This window comes from Vipera berus, assembly GCF_964194415.1.
Source record: "Vipera berus genome assembly, chromosome: 3".
Taxonomy (NCBI): domain Eukaryota; kingdom Metazoa; phylum Chordata; class Lepidosauria; order Squamata; family Viperidae; genus Vipera; species Vipera berus.
This window is the reverse complement of record NC_138204.1, coordinates 199,754,676-199,774,827: the sequence shown is the minus strand read 5'-3', so window position 1 is coordinate 199,774,827 and position 20,152 is coordinate 199,754,676. Positions and strand designations below refer to the sequence as shown.

Here is a 20,152-nt window from a genome sequence, read left to right as displayed (position 1 = left end):
TTGTTGGTCTGACTTCAGTTCTTACCGAACTCAATCTTCCTAAAATATTGTGCATATGTTAGAATTGTATAGCTGTGTAGGTTACCAGCCCTCAATCCTCTGTGTTTCCTATGTTTTTGCCGTATAGTGGATTAATGGGGAAGCTAAACTTTAGAAGCGAGCAGCCATCAGCAAATGCAAGATCCTAATTAGTTTAGCTGACGAGGGCCTCTGATAGCGCTTACATCTGGATGGAAAAATTACCCTATAGGGAACTGGCTGATCACCAGGTCTTTTTAGTGATACATTGCGAAACACCCGATGAATCAAATGCCCTTTCTATGCCAAGAAAGTGTTCCATGCTCCAAGCCAAAATTATGTCTGCAAAAAGCTTTCCATTTGAAATGTATCAGAGTACAATTATAACCATTGTACTTTCTTGGCACCACCATTCCTTCCCTACAGTATGGAGTAAAATTAAACGAATTGCTTAAATTTGAGGAAGTCTTGAAATTTTGATTTACAAGGTTAGTAATTTTTTTTTAATTTAGAACAAAAATAAGTTTAAGCTTTTTTACTGAAATGGTTCACCCTTCCACAGTTGTGCAAAACTCTTAATAAAGGTTTATATTTAAAAAAAACTTGAAAAGTCTTGTTTTCCTTAAAAGAGGGAGAAATAGCCACATCATAATTATTAAGTTATGTCCATAAAGTCAGCCTGTTATGCTTCATTTTGCTGTGTTCTTCTTCTTTGAAACTCTCTTCACCAGAATGAACTATATCTTTATACAATGGAAGAAATCTAACCCATCTTTCTCAGTTGCAGGATTAGGAAAGCTGTGGAATTCAGTCACACTCTCATTTGTGTTCACTTTGCATTCCTAAAAGTATGCTTTACACCATCTGCTGATGAGACAACATCATGTAGTTTTATGACCAAAGTAGAGCTTTATATACACCTTCATAGTACTGAATTTGAGCTATGCTTTCATTTGGCTTTAGGAAATAAAAACCAGCATATGTGATTTTTATAATTATGTTAGCCTGTAATTTAACACTTTGCATCTTGTTAAAGAGATAGAAAGACTTTCTAAGAACCAAAATAAGGCTATATGTAAAGTGAAATTAATTGGAAAGATTTTTATTTATGTTTTAGGTGTGTTGTTAATGATCACACCATTAAAATAACTCAAAATCTGGGAAAAAAAATTCCTAAGAGGACCTCCCAAAAGAATCTTAAAATTCAGGGCACCAAATCTGTTCATTAAAAGGCACAAATCCAGTATTTTACCAAGTTAAAGCTTTAGAGGAAAACAAAAGTTTTTCTTGATACGTGATCCATTACTGCAGGGTAAATTGTCATGGAAATCAGCATTAAGTGCAGTGCAGTGTGATTTTTATACTATCAAGCTAAATAGAAAACTGTTGTGTACATTTGTCATATTTACAGATCACATAACTAACCTTTGACATTTCTTTCTTTCTTTATTCTGTCCCCAATTTTAGAGACGTAGAGGCTCGGGTGTTTTTTGTGCCAATTGCCTGACCACAAAGACCTCACTCTGGCGAAAGAACGCAAATGGAGGATATGTCTGCAATGCGTGTGGTCTCTACCAGAAGCTTCATTCGGTAGGAAGAACTTGCTTGTTTTATATTGGGAAGGTTTTCAGCAACTCAGCTGAAGTTGGGCAGCTGTGGTTAATTTCCTAACTGCACATTTTCTTCAGTGTGGTCACTCCAGAATCAGATGTGATTCATTATGGAAGATGCTGATATGCCATAGAGAGGGGAATCAGTGTTGGAGATGCCCAACAAGGCATTTATTTACTTGGAGACAAAATAAAAATAAAAATGGAGCTATTTCCTTCATTCACACAAGAAGTGCACAGAATTATGTCGAAAAAAGAACATTTCAAGATTCCTTTCTTCTTATGACAGAGAAGCTAGTAATGCAGTTTGAGCTTATGACAAGTTCAGTTCCTAATATCTCCAGGTTGATTTGGAAACCTAGAAACAGACAACCAGTCATATAGAAAGTGCTAAGCTTAAAAGGAAGAACATTCTAACTCTAATGCAAGACAGCTTCTTATATCTCTAATTGAAAGGAACCATATAAGAAAACATAAATATGCATGTTCTGAAGACTACTTAATTTCTCCCTCTATTCCCAGAATACCCTCAAGTCTTGCTAAGCTCCTTATCATGGGGGGGGGTTGATTCCTGATTCCTGGAAGGGTTGAGTGAAAGACTCTGGGAATGTATGCCAAGGTTGTATACCCCCAGGATACTCCAAGAAAGCTCACCCAAGCTAAGACAACCATCGCGGTTCATTATGGATAAAAACTACCTATATGGTTGCTAAGAGTGACATTGACTTGAAGGTAGTTAATTAATCAATCAATCTCCCAGGTGATCTGAAAGAGGGAAAGAAATAGGACTATATTGAAATAGCACTACCCTTGGTTTCCTAAGCAATGTATGCATCTTGAGGGTTAACTATATAAATAGTTAAATAGATGAACATGAATTATAATGTGTTAATTCTAAAATGGGGTATATCATTTGGTGGATGTTCCTACCTGTTTTCTGATTAAACATCCAAATAGTACCAAGACTTTGCGAGACTTCCTTTCCTGTTAGCCTTAAATTTATTCTCATGAAACCACTCTGTAAATTTAGACAATCCATGCTGATCTTCAACTTATTTCAGCCTATTTTTTGCAGCTGTATATTGAATAAGCCGGTCTGAGTTTGGTTGCTGCTGATGGCATCATTATGCCATCATTATCATCGTTACGTTAATGGCTCTGAGGCCTGGCTCAAAATCAGAAAGGCAAGAAAACCTTCAGGAAGTTTTCTGTTTCTGATTTAAATTGATCTGATTCTTCTATAAAGGATAGGGTTGAATTCATAGGAATCTTCAGCTATTAGCTGGCTTAAACTAGTGTTTCTCAACCTTACCAATAATGGAGGAAAACTGGCCTAAAGTAATCTAGAGATCAACATTCACTTTTTTTTTAACTAGTTTTCACACTTTGTGAAGGTTCTATTCATTTATTTTTAAAAGGCCTTGGCTCATTTCAGTTGTGTTATTGTGTCATACATTAGCTAAAATGGAAAAATTATATCTAATTAACCTCAAATGGATTGGACTGCAACATGTAAAGAGGAAAAAAAGAGCCAAACAAAGCAAAGATAAGAGCACACAGCTCATTTATATTTTGATTTAGCGTATTTGTTTGTTTGTTTGAACTGGGTCAGAAGGTTGTATCCATTAAACAAAATTTATATGGCTGCCAAACTCCTACACAGTGACTTCAGGTAGCTTAAAAAGTAAAAAATAAAAAGCATAAAACCCATAGAATCCCACCTCCCTTGCATCCCTGCATTGGCAACTACCCACCACTTGAATGGCTCTGAATCAGTTTAGGGTCCCCCAGGCCTGCAGACAGAACCACAATTTAGGGTCTTCTGGAAAAGGTGGGGGTCAATATTATCTCCAGGGAATTGTTGTTGTTGTTAGCTGCGAAGTCGTATCCGACCCATCGTGACCCTATGGACAACGTTCCTCCAGGCCTTCCTGTCCTCTACCATCTTCTGGAGTCCATTTAAGCTCATGCCTACTGCTTCAGTGACTCCATCCAGCCACCTCATTCTCTGTCGTCCCCTTCTTCTATTGCCCTCAATCTTTCCCAGCATTAGGCTCTTCTCCAGTGAGTCCTTCCTTCTCATTAGGTGGCCAAAGTATTTGAGTTTTAGCTTCAGGATCTGGCCTTCTAAAGAGCAGTCAGGGTTGATCTCCTCTAGGACTGACCGGTTTGATCGCCTTGCAGTCCAAGGGACTCGCAGGAGTCTTCTCCAGCACCACAGTTCAAAGGCCTCAATTCTTTGGCGCTCAGCCTTTCTTATGGTCCAGCTTTCACTGCCATACATTGCAACTGGGAAGACCATAGCCTTGACTATACGCACTTTTGTTGACAGGGTGATGTCTCTGCTTTTTAGTGTGCTGTCTAGATTTGCCATGGCTTTCCTCCCCAGGAGCAAGCGTCTTTTAATTTCTTGGCTACAGTCCCCATCTGCAGTGATCTTGGAGCCCAGGAAAATAAAATCTGTCACTACCTCCATTTCTTCCCCATCTATTTGCCAGGAATTGAGAGGGCCGGATGCCATGATTTTGGTTTTCTTAATGTTAAGTTTCAACCCAAGTTTTGCACTCTCCTTCTTCACACGTAACACGAGGCTCTTTAGTTCTTCTTCACTTTCTGCCATTAGAGTGGTATCTCCAGGGAATAATATTCCATAACTATGGAGCTACCATTGAAGTGGTAGCCAGATCCTGCAGTGGTCCTGGCAGACATATTTTCCTAATAGATGAAACCTGTAACACAGGAGTGTCAAACTGCTGGCCCGTGGGCCAGATGCGTCATGGCAAAAGTGCGCCCACCCCACTGCTGTCAATGGGGAAAAAAAGTCGCAATACATCATGACACATCACGTGACGTTGCGAGTTTGAAACCCCTGCTGTAACACGTAACTGTGATTAATTTATTGCAACAATGTTTTGCTTGTCAATTGAAGGTTCCTTTTTAAACTTTTTTGGGGGGAGTAGTAAAAAAATATAGAATTGCTAATAACTACTAGAATAATTTTCCTTGGCATGGACCTCTGTTGGAGGAGGCAAGAGAAACAAATGACAACATTATCACCCAAACACTGTGATTTACATACTTATGACAAATGTCATGACATGAGTCATTTTTGTGGTGACATCATCACTCATGTGTCATTATTTTGGCATCGTTGCAATTTGCTATGGATGGCAGCTAGGGATTTTTAAAAGCTGGCTTAAAGGGAGTCAATTATTAATGTCAATGCTAATAGGTAATAAGTTGTAGCTACATTTATTTTTGTTAGTACAGAGCTAAGATAAAACCATTTCAAATACTAGTCTTGAAACAAGCTGCTAAGTTTCTAGTTGATGCAAGGGCAAAGGTGTTGCTAAACATGAAGTTTGCTACATAGTTAGCAACAGAAAGAAAGTCAGTGTAATTGAATGTAAATTCTAGAGGTTTCTTCATTTAAAAAGTATCAAGAATGTATATCCAATAGGATCAGGGGTGTCAAACCCGCAACATCACGTGACGTGTCGCAACGTATCACCACTTTTTCCCCATTGCTGGCAATGGGGTGGCCGTGGTTTCGGCATGACGCATCCAGCCGTAGGGCCGGCAGTTTGAGACCCCTGCGATAGATGAATTTATACCCCAGTAAATAGGGACAGGACTCTTGGAGACAGTGGAAGACGGGGGGGGGGAGGTTGTCATGCTGTAGTTCATGGGGTTGCAACATGGTTTAGCAATTGAAAAACAACAGCAAATAGGGACAGAGCTTATTTTCAGGGGGAAAAACAATTGAAATTAAAGGTTCAACTGCTACTCTCTATTTTTCTATTTTATTCGGTTTTGTCTAATGCAATGGGTCGTCCCATCCTTTCTGAGCATCCATCAGGATTCTCCCCCCCACCCAAATCTCTTCTGTGATGTGCGTAGGCAGATTTTGGATCTGATTATGGAGTCATGACTGGGGTGCCAGGGAAAAATGAGATCAGCAAATCCCTGCTGTAGAAACAGAAACAAACTTTGGCAACATTGGAAAAATCCTTTATTCATATTCATGGATTTCAAACTTGAATGTTAATATGAATGTTACCATGTTGCCACCTCTTTTTGCCTAGAGTAGGGGTAGACAACCTTGACTCTTTTATGACTTGTGGAGTTGAAGTCCATGAGTCATAAAAGAGCCAAGGTTGCCTATCCCTGGTCTAGAGAGAATCAAACAAACAATACTTTCCATAAGGAGCATATGTTTACCTCTTCTCTGGGGCTTCTCTGCAGAGAACCAGAACATTCCAGTTTACCTTCTATCTTTCCCTCTCTTTATTTTTTTTTTATTGAAAAGTTTTATCATACATTTTATCTTTGACAGTCCCCCCTACCCCTCCCCTATCCCTCCCTCCTTACCCCTCCCCCCCTCCCCACCCCCCCCCCGACTTCCCAGAGCTAAGTACAAGGTATAAAAAACAAAAAAAAGAATCATAAACAACCATATGCTAACAACCATAGACTCTAAAATCTATCACTCTCTAGCTCACATAGGATAACTACAAACACTATTAATATAGAATATATAAAAAAAACAGAAAAAAAAAGAAAGGAAGACTTATTCAAATACTACATGAAACTTCTTAATCCCATATTTGTTCTGGATATACTCAATCCATTCCTCTTAACAGTTTAGCTTTCCCTCTCTTTATTAGGAGTAGGACTTCCAGTCTTTCTGGACAACCATTTGTTGAAATAGTATAGGGCTTCCTGCGTGAGCAAGGGGTTTGACTAGAAGAACTCCAAAGTCCCTTCCAACTTTGGTATTCTGTTATTCTTTCTATTACAATATCAACAAAATAATAGGTTTGTTTACTAAGCTTCAGACACATCTTTTGCTGCCCTGGCTCTTGAGGGTTCGCCTGTGATTTTCTTTAAATGCAGAAAACCAGGCAGAATTTTTCCTATAGTCAGATAATCCTTGGAGTTGTTGTAATAATCATGACATCTTTCTTCCTCTAATGTGAAAATTTGCTACTCCCCCTTTGTGTGATGCGGAGACTATGATAAACAAAAACATGAGAACAGGACACTTATTATGACTGTGCGTCTTTGTATGCGATTGCCTGTACATTTACACAGAACACCTTCTTTCTCTCCTATATGTCCCAGTGCGTATTGTGTTATGCAAATGTAATTCTGTGTATGGGTAGCAAGGTCTGCTTCATATCTATAAAAATTATATCCTAGACTGATAAGAGATTCAAGAAAATGTTATGTAAATAGCCAGCTGTGAAGTCTCACATCTGTCAGAAGGCCATTAGAAAAACAATCAGAAAGTTTCTGCTGTAATGTTCAAAGGGATATACCATGTTTCCCCAGAAGTAACATTTTTGGGGGGGCCTCTGAAGTAAGCACTAGGTTTTACTTTTGGGGAGGGTTTACTTTTTGCCGGTATCGGTACTAGTAGGCCGCGAGTACGCGGGGGTGGGGTGGAGAAGCAACGTGGCAGTGAGAGTGTGGTGGCGGACCAGGTATGATACTGGTGCGACCATGGTGGGAGGTGGCGGAAAGGGCACTGAGCCTGGCGTGGTGCGAGCCGGCCCAGATCTGGAGTGCCACCCTGCTGCTGGCCCTTCACCAGCAGTCGCTGGTGGAACCATGGCGCCCACCCCTCTGCCTTTAGGCTGCTGAGTGCCAGCCTGCATGGCTACTGCAGGGACTGGGCTAAGGGTTGAACCTGGCACTCTTCAGGCCTCTCAGGGCTCTTTGCCCTCCTGGCCACGCTGCTCTGGGCTGCTCTGCTGAGCTGCTCCTGCCTGGCATGGGGCGAGTCAGCCCAGATCTTCCGTGCGACTGCTGGAGCACTGCTGGACTGCCAGGACCCTTTGCCAGTGGCTGTTGGTGGAACCAGCTACTGCCAGCCCCACCCTCTCCGTCCCACTGTCTACTTGCCTGCTGCTGCAATGAACCCCAACCTCTTCCTGCCCTGCCTTCTCACTTCTGGCCTCACGGGGCTCTTTGCCCTCCTGGCCACGCTGCTCTGGATTGCCTGCTGGGCTGCTCCTGCCTGGTGCGGGGCGAGTCCACGCCTCTGCCTTTGGGCTGCTTAGCACCATCCTCCACGCTTACTCGGTGCTGCAGGCACCAGGATAAGGGCTGAACCTGGCGCTCTTTGGGTCCTGGCGGGCGCAGCACCTCTCACACTGGCTGGGAGCTTTTGGCCTCTACCACCAGATCGCCTTCTGCCTGGCCGGCTGCTGCCACTGCCACCATGAAGTAATGAGGCGAGGCAGGTGGCGGGGGAGGTGGAGTTGCTTCCCTCTGCCTGCCAGACACCTGCCAAAGCCTCACAGGGTAAGGTTGCCGTGCCCCCCCATCCAGATGCTTTTGCCTCCCCCAAGCATTTTTTTTACTAACCTGCCTTTCAGCTACATTGGGTTTCTCCATTCGTTTCTCAGCCTTCTGGGACAAAAAAAAGAAAAGTTCAATCAGACTTTCTAACTTCTCGCGAGATCTTAGATATCTTAGCCAACCAGGCAGAAGGCGATCTGGCGGCAGCAGCCAGTAGAGGCCAAAATCACCCAGCTGGTATGAGAGATGCATCGCCCGCCAGGGCCCGAAGAGCACCAGATTCAGCCCTTAGCCCAGTGCCTGCAGCATCGAGTGGAGGCTGGTGCTAAGCAGCCCAAAGGCAGAGGCGTGGACTCACCCTGCTCCAGGCAGAAGCAGCCCAGCAGAGCAGCTCAGAGTAACGCAGCCAAGAGGACAAAGAGCCCCGTATGGCCAGAAGCAGCACAGCCAACCACTTGGTGGCCACACAGCACCCAACGTGGCCAAAAAATGTCCCAGCAGCAGTAGGGCAAGCAGCCAGGGCAGGCGGAGGCCAGGGCTTGTCGAGAGTTTGGTTCATTGCGGTTGCAGGCAAGCAGATGGTGGGACGGAGAGGGCGGGGCCAACAGTAGCTGGTGAAGGACCCTGGCAGGCTGGTGGTGGTGGGGAGCTCCGGTGGTCACACAGAAGATCTGGGCCGACTCGCCCCACCCCACGCTAGGGCTTACTTTCGGGGTAGGGTTACTTACCCCCACCCCCAAAAAATCAGCTGGAGCTTACTTTTGGAGTAGGGTTTACTTTCAAGGAAACATGGTATTCTAATTTGAAAACAGTAGATCAGTAGACCTCTTGAAACACTATTTCATTTATCAATAAATCCTGCTAAAGAGAACTTTGAGAATCATAGTTAGGAAAGAATGAATTTTGGTATAGGCTGTTGCCAAAGAATCTGATAATGTCACAATTATGTATCCCATGTTGGACTCTGCACAGACAATCATTTCTTATCTTGCATCTAAATCATAAGGATATTTTTTTCTGATTGACAATTGTAATTGAATACAGCTTAACAAGCAGAGAGGATGGCAGAGGTGGATGAAGGAGGCAGATTGGGAGATAAAAGAATAGCTGTGTAAAGTGGGTTTTATTTACATATTAGCATATTTGATTATTTCAAGTTGTTACAGAGTTTATTGATCACACTCTTAGTTCCTTTGTATATTGTTTTTCAAGTTGATCATGCCCTCAAATGGTTATAAATAAATGAAAATTGTTATAAATAAATATGATAGGAGATATAAAGAAGGACAAAGAAACATAGGTCATACCTCATTGAAGAAACTATACAATTTGCAATGAGTTATATATCCATATAAGTTTCTTCCTTTCTGCTTCCCTTTTCTTATACATTTCCTTCCTTCACAACCTTGATGGTTTCATAAAGCATCCAATCAGTGAAACAGGCTTGATACCCATATGAAAGTGATCATGAATTTTCCATTCTAAGGACAACACTGATAGTGCCTTACCACTTTCAAGGTTGTTATATGAAGATAATGACATTCACTTTGATGCCAACTAAAGGGATTCAAAATGCAACACGTGACATATTTTAATTATTAAAAATTAGGGAGTCAGCTTCCTGTGCTTCACTGCCCTTGCATCTTCCTTCCAAATAAAGCCTTTCTTAAAACAGTTCCCCTGAATGGCTGCATTGGACTGAACTGAACTCTTAAGTATATCAGGGGATTTGCATGAACAGTTTTGCAAAGCTTTGCTTAGCATTGCTCTTTTTATTGATGATGATGTTATTGTGTTTTATATGCAGACTCCCAGGCCTTTAAACATCATTAAGCAGAACAACGGTGAGCAGATCATTAGGCGAAGGACAAGAAAACGCCTTAACCCAGAGGCACTTCAGGCTGAGCAGCTAAACAAACAACAGAGAGGGAACAGCGAGGAACAAGTCAACGGCAGCCCATTAGACAGGAGGTCAGAAGATCATTTAACAGAAGGTCATCAGAGAGAAATCCAGCTTCCCAGCCTAAGTAAATATGAAGCCCAGGGTTCATTGACTAAAAGCCATTCCACTCCTCAGTCAATACTGGTTGGCCAATCTCTGGATATTCATAAAAGGATGCAACCTTTGCACATTCAGATAAAAAGTCCTCAGGAAAGTTCTGGAGACCCAGGCAATAGTTCCTCCATATCAGAAGGAAAAGGAAGCTCAGAGAGAGGCAGTCCAATAGAGAAATACATGAGACCTGCTAAACATCTAAACTATTCACCACCTGGAAGTCCGATTGAGAAGTACCAGTACCCACTTTTTGGACTCCCGTTTGTACACAATGAGTTTCAAAGTGAAGCTGATTGGCTGAGATTCTGGAGTAAATATAAGCTTTCCGTTCCTGGGAATCCACACTACTTGAGTCATGTGCCTGGCCTACCAAATCCTTGCCAAAACTATGTGCCTTATCCCACCTTTAATCTGCCTCCTCATTTTTCAGCTGTTGGATCTGACAATGACATTCCTCTAGATTTGGCGATAAAACATTCCAGACCTGGGGCGACTGCAAATGGTGCCTCTAAGGAGAAAGCTAAAACAGCATCAAATGTAAAAAATGAAGGTTCCTTGAATGTAGTTAAAATCGAGAAAGTTGACCGAAGTACTCAAGATGATCTATCAACCAAGTGTGTGCACTGTGGCATTGTCTTTCTGGATGAAGTGATGTATGCCTTGCATATGAGTTGCCATGGTGACAGTGGACCTTTTCAATGCAGCATATGCCAATATTTTTGCACGGACAAGTATGACTTCACCACTCACATCCAGAGGGGCCTACATAAGAACAATGCACAACCGGAAACGAATGGCAAACCGAAAGAGTAAAATTAAATAAAATAAATAAAATAAAAAACCTTAGCACTTAGCACAATTAAACAGAAATAGGTTTCCTTGATGGGAATTCAATAGCTTGTAATGTCTTAAGCACTTCATATAGCAAGCATGCCTTATCCAATATACAATCTTTTATTCTTCCCTCCTTTTGCTTCATACAAGCAAACTAAAAGTTCTTAAGAAAGACAATTATTAAAAAAAAGGATGGCAGCTGGAATGGGGGAGGGGTAAGGAATCAATCACTCGGGACCCATCCTGCAAAATATATATATACATATATATATATATATAAATAAATAAGAAAGAAAAAAAGAAAGAAATCTATACAAAAGACACTATATCAGGGAAGGTCTCTTTGCAAAACTTAACCAGACAAATAATGCTTTTGTTCCTGTACAAGAAACATAGCTGGCTAGAATGCAAAGATGTATAATGCTGAAGCAGGTGTACAGTACACATATGCACATTGTATAGTGAAATGGACTTGTTAAATAAACTGATGCCCAGAAATCTAGTAGTATTTTTTTTTCCATTTGGGTTCACTTTGGCCTTATTAGAACATCCTCCTGCAACAGCATTTCTACAATCTGGAGGCAGTAGGGCTTCTCTTTGTTTTGTTTTGTTTTTTCAATTGTCTCTTGTCTAAGCCAGTGGGTAGCTGTTGTTGGATCCCTACCACAGAGCTCTTCAATCTTTTTGAGGTCTAGAGCAGCAGGAGCAGTCCTTATGCAACATCTGTTCCTTCCCTTTCACTCCGAAGTCAAGTAAATTACGAATTCTCAGGAAAGATGGAAGTAAAAATTACGGGAGTCTCAGAATATGACCTTTTATGCCAAGAAGACCTTCATTCCAGGCTGCTTCTTAAATTTTAAAGGTGGTGAGAAAGTCCTTTATAAAGAGATTCACTGAAATTCAGCTCACGAGTCGATCTGGGGATTGCAAACTATGTCTCAGGAGATTGTGGATGTAAGATGCTTTGGCCAAAATATAGGAAAAGTACTCTTGTTTTCTGACTTCTCCCTTATATGAAAGCTACTTTACGGACTTGATATTCATAGTATTAATGTTTGACTAACTGTTCTCTCAATTTTGCTCCAGGTAGTGTGTGGGACTGATTTTTCCCAGAAGTCCTTAGATTGTTTATATGCAGTGGTCAATTGCTTCACGAGACTTAACTCCGGCTTTTGGTAGTGTTTGCCTTCATGGCCAATCTTATTTTTAATATTTTTGAGAGCAAGATAATAATGACGATAATAATAATAAACCTTTTGTAAAATTATTCCATGAAGGGAAAGCTCCTCAGCATAACTGCTCAGGGAAATAGGGCTAAATAACTAAATATTCAGTCATTGGTTCAAGGTGCTGTTAGACAAACCTTCACAGATGGTGAAAGAATCTACAAAGGGTGGACTTCAATTCAGTTTCACTATCTTGGCCCAGGCAGTCCTCTGGTTGTTGTTGTTCTTATTTTCTTAAAGGGATATACAAGAGATATTACAAGCTACTGGATGTACTGTCAGATTAACTTATTTCATTTAAGAAGTTGGGAGAACAAATAGGAAAAAAACTTATTTTTCTAGTAAATATTAATGTATTACATTTCAAATAATGGTGCCTGACATATTGAATAATTATTTTCTACAGTGTACGTATGCAACAAAGATATTCCATCATGCATAAGATTCAGCGCTGGCTCAGCCTCGCTCTGTTTACATTTGCAAATGTAGCAAACAAGGTAATGAAGCAACTTTCTATTGCAGTAGGTATCTTTGATTTGTGCGCGTGTGTGTGTGCATTAAAATTGTAAACGGTAACATGAAATGAATGGACTTTGTTGATAATAATGATATTTGGGGGAGAAGAAGAAGAAGAAGAAGAAGACGAAGAAGGAAATGAAAATATTTTTATGCCTACTTAGGAGGAAGAAAAAGAGTAGCACTATTCATTCCAAGTACTTTTTGTATTCTTAAGATCTTAACTCACATTGTTATGCTTAAAATGATAAACATATATCCTCTTTTTATTGCTTTGTCTATGTTTCAGCTGAAACATTTCAGAGATTATGTCAAGAGGTGCCATCTGACTCCTTGGCACACAAGTTTCTAATTGCATTCTGTACTAGCGTTGCACTCCATTTTTACCATATTACACCATCGCTTCATGTTTTCTTGTTTTTGTTGCGCTGGGGCTTTATTTTTATTTTATTTTTTTGCATTGCACGGTCTTCGTCTCTTGCGGTTGTGGAGTATAATTGGTTCCTAAATGTCACTGCGAATGAAGATTAAAATGTATGATATTCCATTCTTCTTTCCCACCCCTCTCTTTATTTTTTGAATTTTTTTTCTAGGGGTTTCCAGGGTAGATCTCCAAGACAGGATATTACGTCGAAGATCCTTCTTCTGAGCCCACTTCCATGCTATTATTCTCAATTAAAACTACCCTTAAAGTGATTTAGATCCATCATTTCCTAATCTAGAAAATGAGCATTTAAATTTATATGGCAAGATAAAATGGAGAGTTACAAGACTAGAATCAAACTAGCACTTATTTGCTAGGGGCTCGATTTGTAGAAAGTAAATGGGGCCTTGTTTAACTCTTGTCTCAATTTAACTTCCCATTTAGTCCCTGAATACAATGGCTAAGGGTATAGTTTTAAATGTACATACTAAGGAATAAAAGCTTCATTGAACACAGTGACATAAATTCCTGCAGAGGATTGTATCATGTGTAGTCATTATAAAGGGTAAATGAATGAATGAACCTTTATTATCAAAGTACAACATGTGTACAGTGAGATTGGCTGAGCCAATTACTGGGATCCATCTGGTTCTGAAATTCAACCACCTTTTGGAAAACAAAAATAGGGCATTCACAACATATCACTACCAAATGGTACTTACTATCCACAGTTTGCAAAACATGGATGGTAATTTGACCTGCCATGAATTGCAAACTCCATGATGCTAGCAATTACCCATGACTATGCCTCTAAAATTTATATTGAAAGCAAACAGCAGGAAACCTCAATCTGCCTGAATGACATTCATATAGCTGGTCACCAGAGATCTGGCTGACCTTGGCAGTTTTTTTTAGAGCCTATGTAGGGAACTTGTGATGAAAGTAATTTCTCCACTTAATTAAAGTGAGTCTATTATTTGATACCAAGGCTACAGGATCTTTTCTTGTACCCTTTTTTCAACTATAATTGCATATTGCTCTGAACCAAGCCAATATGTCCTATCAAGCCAATATGTATAACAATTTTTCAAGCGCTAAGTTTGTTATACATTTTTAGTATCTATCTGGGATTATTAGACCACTAAAAGGCCACGGATGTTGCTTATATATACAGTCAAGAAAGAATAGCTTTCCACATTCTTTCTGAAAACCATCTACTTTAGGACCTTGAAGTATATATCATTTTTCTTCTCCAACACGTATGACAGTGGCATGGTTTGAAATACATCTTCTTTTTTTCAATTTGTTCTTGTTTCATTAACAATAGAAATTATATTGGATTGTGAGCCAAAAATTAAAATACCCCAAATTAATCTGAATCACAATTTCACTGTTTTTTTTTAAAAAGGCAACTATTTAAACCTAAATGTATATTTAAATCCATAATAGGAAATGAAATGAGCATTACAAGGCATTTTTTTTTAAAAAAGGCTATAAAATATGCATTTCATTCTAGGAAAATCAACAGTACATAACTGCAGTCTAATCAGGACATGTCATTAAAAAGTGGGGGGGTATTGCTGATGGTGGCCCACTGCAATATGCTTCCTTCAGGTTTTTCATTGCATGTTCAATTGTCATTTAAAATGTTCCTAAATTTATCTTCGTGAACATACAAGGAATACATGCTATTAGTGTTCTAACTGTTCAAAAAACAATGCATCCCACATTGTATCGCTCCTAGGGAAATATTGCAAAGGCACTGACAGAATTGAAATTCCATTTCAGCTTAATTTAAAAATAAATAACTTAGCCTAATTAAGTATCATACTGGGCTATCTATATGTTATCAATACTTAAATTTTGGCCATCCTAGAATGATTTTGACTGTCCTAAAATGACCTCTTCCAGCTATGGATTTAATTTGCCACCCATGGAATCACTCCTGAAAGAGAAGCTGTTTTAAAGTGAAAAGTCTTGAGCTGAATAGAATCTAAGACCTTTTATATTGCTTATCTTAACAGCGGGCCACTAATGCTGGATGCAGACTAGGGCAGTTTGAAATGCTGCTACCATCTAAAAAGATTCAGATGCTTTTGCACAAAAATAGATTTGTTATTGTGAGATGGAACAATATGTCGGTTGTAATGCATAACCTTTGTATGTTTTTTTTTAATTAAAATATTAAATAGCCTGATCCAACCTGTCTAAACTGATAGATTTTTGGGCGGAATGGGGGCTTAGATGTTCTACACATTATTCCTACGCACCAGCACTATTTTTTTTTACCCACGTCCCTTCTAATATATTATGTAGGGTTAAGATGCATTTTTTAGAAACCTTTGGAGGAAAACAATGCTACATACATATTATTTTCTTATTTTATTTAACCTGTCCTCATGCTTTATGCCAGTAGACTTTCCCTTCTGTTTCTTCTCATTACATCCTCCTTGTTGTATTAAAACTGTTCTAGGAAGTCCCTGAATCTTCCAGAGCAAAATAAGGCAAGAAGCAATGAGTAGAAGCTCATCAAAGAGAGAACCAACCTGGAACTAAGGAGAAATTTTCTGACAGAAAGATTAATCAGTGGAACAGATTGCCTCCCAGAGGTGTGGGTGCTCCATCACTGGAGGTTTTCAAGAAAAGATTGGACAATCATTTGTCCAGAATAGTATAAGGTCTCCTGCCTTAGGCGGTGGCTTGGACTAGAAGACTTCCAAGGTCCCTTCCAGTCCTCTGATTCTATAATTGCTATCATAGCTAAGTTTCATTTCAGTCTGTTTGAACTTCATTATGCCTAAATAGGGTCTCATTCTGAAAAAAGTAGTTCAATAATGAATGACGATGACAGAAGCACCCTATTCATTGAAAATGATAGGGAGATCCATTAACATTCTTTTATTTTGCTTTAGAAGATCTATAAGGCACCCAAAAGAATAGGTTGGATTGTCACTCCTGTCTCTTTTATGAAACTAAGTTATGATGATGACCTTCTGCACAGTTTTATGTTTAGTTTTCTATCGCCATTAAACATGGTCTATAGTTGAGAGACCAGAAGTGACCATCCACACATTTGACAAATTATAGACTATAGAATACCTTGAAATATATAAAGGACAAAAAAGTTCAGCACTACATTTGGCATGTTTGATCTTGGTAATTATGATTCCAACTATCTGGTTCAATTGACCAAATATTGCATGTTTAACATCTGAATAAAAAAGCAAAGTGAAGGCTTAAAGTGGAAATATTTTCCCCAATAGCTACCCAATTAATGGAAATTCCTTTTTTCTTCTCAGCAACCAATTTTCATGTCTAAACAGTTGAATGATAACAGCTGTCACTTTATCAGCCAAAAATTAAAATAAATATTTGGACTAATAAGATGTTTGATGAGCTCTAAGTATGCAGTGAAAGAGATTCCAAGGACTTTATAGGTATTGGAAGGAACAACTGAGCCCAGTATCATTTGTATTCATATACACACCCACACAAACACAAATACACATAAACAGAAGACAGACAAAGACATAATACGGTCTAAGTGCAGGACCAACTAACAATAAATAAATCTCATTCCCATGCCCCTTTTTTTCCAAGAGGTTGTTTTATCAGGATTTCTTACACCTGGTTATACCCAGTTTTAATTATTGATAAGCCAAAGGTTTTGAATATTTGCTCATTTCCTATCAGTGTGGCATATCTTGTCCAGTTTGAAAAGGATTTATTCTTCCACTTTTTCCATGAAGTGAGGAGACACAGTCAATCTTCTTCAGTGCAGTTTTCATTCTGATTTATAGGATACAGACTCTCTCAAACACCTTTCATGAACCTGGTGTCCTCTAGATGTGCTAGAACTAAAGCTCTCAAAAACCTCATTGAAGTTTGGAAAAGGCTTCTTTTGCTTACAAAGCACCTTTTCTTCCCCTAGAACAGGGGAAGAATTCCAAATTCTGGGAGTTGAAGTCCATGAGTCATAAAAGAGCCGAGGTTGCCTACCCCTGCCCTAGAAGATCACTTGGATATGTAGGGTTCTAAATACACCATAGGAAATAATTGTATCCATAATTTTCTTTTAAAAGGATTATATGCAAGATGATTTAATAACCACTTTCAAGGAGACAACTATGGTAATAAATACCGTAGAGAGGGGGAAAGCCTATCTGAATGAGGTGAATTACCTAAAAATCAGAAGCAGTGAGACCATGATGCAGACTAAACCTCTCTGTGCTTAGATGCAAAATTGTCAAGAAAACATTGTGTTCTCAGCTACCGCAACCCATTGTTACAGCCTGGCGGTCTCATCTTTCCACAAATGCCAGAGATTACAAAGATACTTCAAACAGAAAAGCCAAGTTACAAACTTCTCCATAGCACTAGTTAAAATGATACACAAAGATACACCATTTGACTGTATGAGCGTCATTAAATTGAATGGAAACTGAGCTAGGATAAACTAGCAGAACTTCAATAGATTGTGCCCATGGCATAAATACTCCACAAATACCCCCTCCTTCTCTCCTTATTCTACTCTTAAAGGTACCTAAAATCCTCTGCCCACACTAGATTCATGGAGTGAATGCTTCTTTCCTTTTCTAAGCATATTCTGATTTCCTGGATTAAGCCCATCTCAGAATATTGCTGACTTTATTGTAACTATGGATGTTTCAGATATTTCCGAGAATATTTTTTTTAATGTAGGTCTGAATCTAGAATGCTCATCACTGCTCTATCCTATACAATAGAACAGTATTTTGCTTTTGTTTGTGTTTTCTGTTTCTGCTTCCCTGACGTCCTCTTCCCTCTCTCCCTCCCACCCCAGTCTTCATATTGCATGTTCATTTCTATTCACAACCGTGTTCCTGGTGTATTTCTTATGCAAACAATTCTTCAGGCAGCAAAAGATGTCTGTTACATCTAAACTTGAATAATAAAGTTTTACCACCAGTTATAAAAAAAAGTGTGGCATCTTATTTTTAATAATGAATGACAGCACTGAAATTGCAATACAGCGATATATGTCTTTTAATAGTGGGAGGGAAAAAAGAATGTCCACACAGCAACAGAATTCAGAGATTGTTCTTCTCTAGACAAATGGGCATGTTCTTTTTTCTTTTTTTTCATTTTCCTCATTTTACATCAAACGTGAAGGTATAAAGGACCGTTGTAATGCCTGTCTCCTAAAAGGTCTTATCTTGGAGGGACCCATTGCCATGGTAGCAGCTACTCCCAGAATAGATATTTTGCATAATAACTCCTATCAATAATATTGTAAAATATGGGTTAGGTCAGGGGTAGGCAACCTTGACTCTTTTATGATTCATGACTTCAACTCTCAGAATTCCGGGAGTTGAAGTCTACGAGTCATAAAAGAGCCAAGGTTGCCTACCCCTGGGTTAGGTGATAAGTCATAGATAGACTCCTAATTTGATCTATGGCCATAGTCAGAGAATAATCAGAAGTGGTTCCACATCAGTTAGGAGACTATATGAAGTTGGATGCAACAGGGTTCCATCCTGAGCCCTCTATTAGTCAACATTTGTATTAATGAAAAGAGGTTGAAGGGATGATTATCAGATCTGCAGATGACAGAGCTGCCAGATGGTATTGCAGAGGTTCAATAAAAGGCATCCATCAATAGTAAGCTGTCTGCATTCTCCTAGAGTTCCTTGGAGAGCAGCCTCCCTCTTCCCATTGGTTTTCAGCAAGGGGGCACATAGGAGTGAACAAGTTGAAGGCCCTTGTGGCCTGCCCATTCCAGGCAGAAATGAGGCAATGCACCTCTGTTCTGGACCAAGGATAGAAAATTTTCAAGAATGGGAGTTCTTAGCACCCACAACCCATCCCTCCCATCCAGACACTGGGACAAGGTCTTGACAGTGTTACTGTCAAGGGATCGAGATGTACTGTCTTTTTTTTTATATTCTCAGCATCTTAGGGTAGGGTAGCATCTGGATGTCAAGAAGAGCCCATATCAATATTCTGACATATATTTTTCTCCTATATGGAGAGCAATTCCAATGCATTCATTAGTCCCTAAGATGCTACCCTTACAGACCATAGAGTTGTTACAAAACGTATTGGCTAAACCAGACAGGAACATCTAAAGAGCATGAGCAGCACAATGCAGACGGAGTGGTAAACATTTTGCAGTTGTGTATTCACTATTACTTCACAGATAAAAAATATTCTTAAGATTTTATTCGCATTATCTGCTTCCTTTTTGCTATCTTCTGCTAATGGCAAGAAAGACCTTCAACAAGAGACATGTGGGAGCAGATGGATGGTGGGCAGTTTCCTCAAGTTACAGATCCATTCGGCCAGGGATCCCCAACCTGTGGGCTGTGTGGGGTTTGCAACAAGGCCCCATTTATGTGAATGGCAAGTTTGCATGCACGCCACTCACACAATTGGAGCTGTGCATGTGCTTGTCAGCTGCTCACTCAGAACTGTCCCCTCTTCCCTTCCCGCCTGTCTGCAAAGCCAGAAACATTGAGGAACTCTGCATTAGGGCCTTCCTCCCTAAGTGACCCAACCTCCATCATAACAATACTGTTGCTTTATTTTCTTAACTGGGATTCTGAAAAAGATTACTTTATAATTTTGTATTCACCCCAAGCACTAGGACTCTAGATGATGCACAATAAGCAAAACCAGAAAAAGAACACAGAGACACAATATATTTAATACCATAAACAATGGTCACGTATTACTCGTACTATGGGCCATGTTTTATGGAATAAATGAGACTCCAAGATTGTTAGTGGAGAAATATGCAAAAATAATGTCAACAATATCTGCTTATCCCAGGTCCTTGGGAAGAACTCGGTGGATGGATAAAAATGACAAATCCAGTCTGAACATCTGGCTGATTATGCAGCAAATCAAAATAATAAACATGGCTGACTGTGCAACAAATCACAATAACTATATCATTTGTATTCTGATAAGTGCCCCTTTCCCAAACTAGATGTTAAGCAATGGATAGGAAAGGAGCTAAGGTGAATAACTATTTAAACAACATCAATGGGCTGCTACTTTTCCACAGGTAATCAAGAATAGGTATTGACCAGGGACGAGTTCCAGAAAGCAAAATTAGTACTGCTAGCACTGTGATGTGATGCGATGCGATGCGACGTGAGCAGGTACATGGTACTCTTCC

The 20,152-nt window shown here is 39.7% G+C and overlaps 1 protein-coding gene across 4 annotated transcripts in view; it reads left to right on the top strand.

Annotated features, from left to right (window-relative positions):
• Positions 1–17,930, top strand: part of TRPS1 (transcriptional repressor GATA binding 1) — a 280,066-nt gene extending 262,136 nt beyond the window's left edge. For 3 of the 4 annotated variants that reach the window (XM_081326199.1, XM_081326197.1, XM_081326198.1), the window contains 2 exons: positions 1,486–1,608; positions 9,742–17,930. In XM_081326199.1, coding sequence (XP_081182325.1) covers positions 1,486–1,608; positions 9,742–10,803 — 1,185 coding nt within the window. In that variant the 3' untranslated portion in view covers positions 10,804–17,930. The remainder of the gene's footprint in view (positions 1–1,485; positions 1,609–9,741) is intronic. The other variant, XM_081326200.1, reaches the window with a different exon arrangement.
• Positions 17,931–20,152: the final 2,222 nt, after the last annotated feature.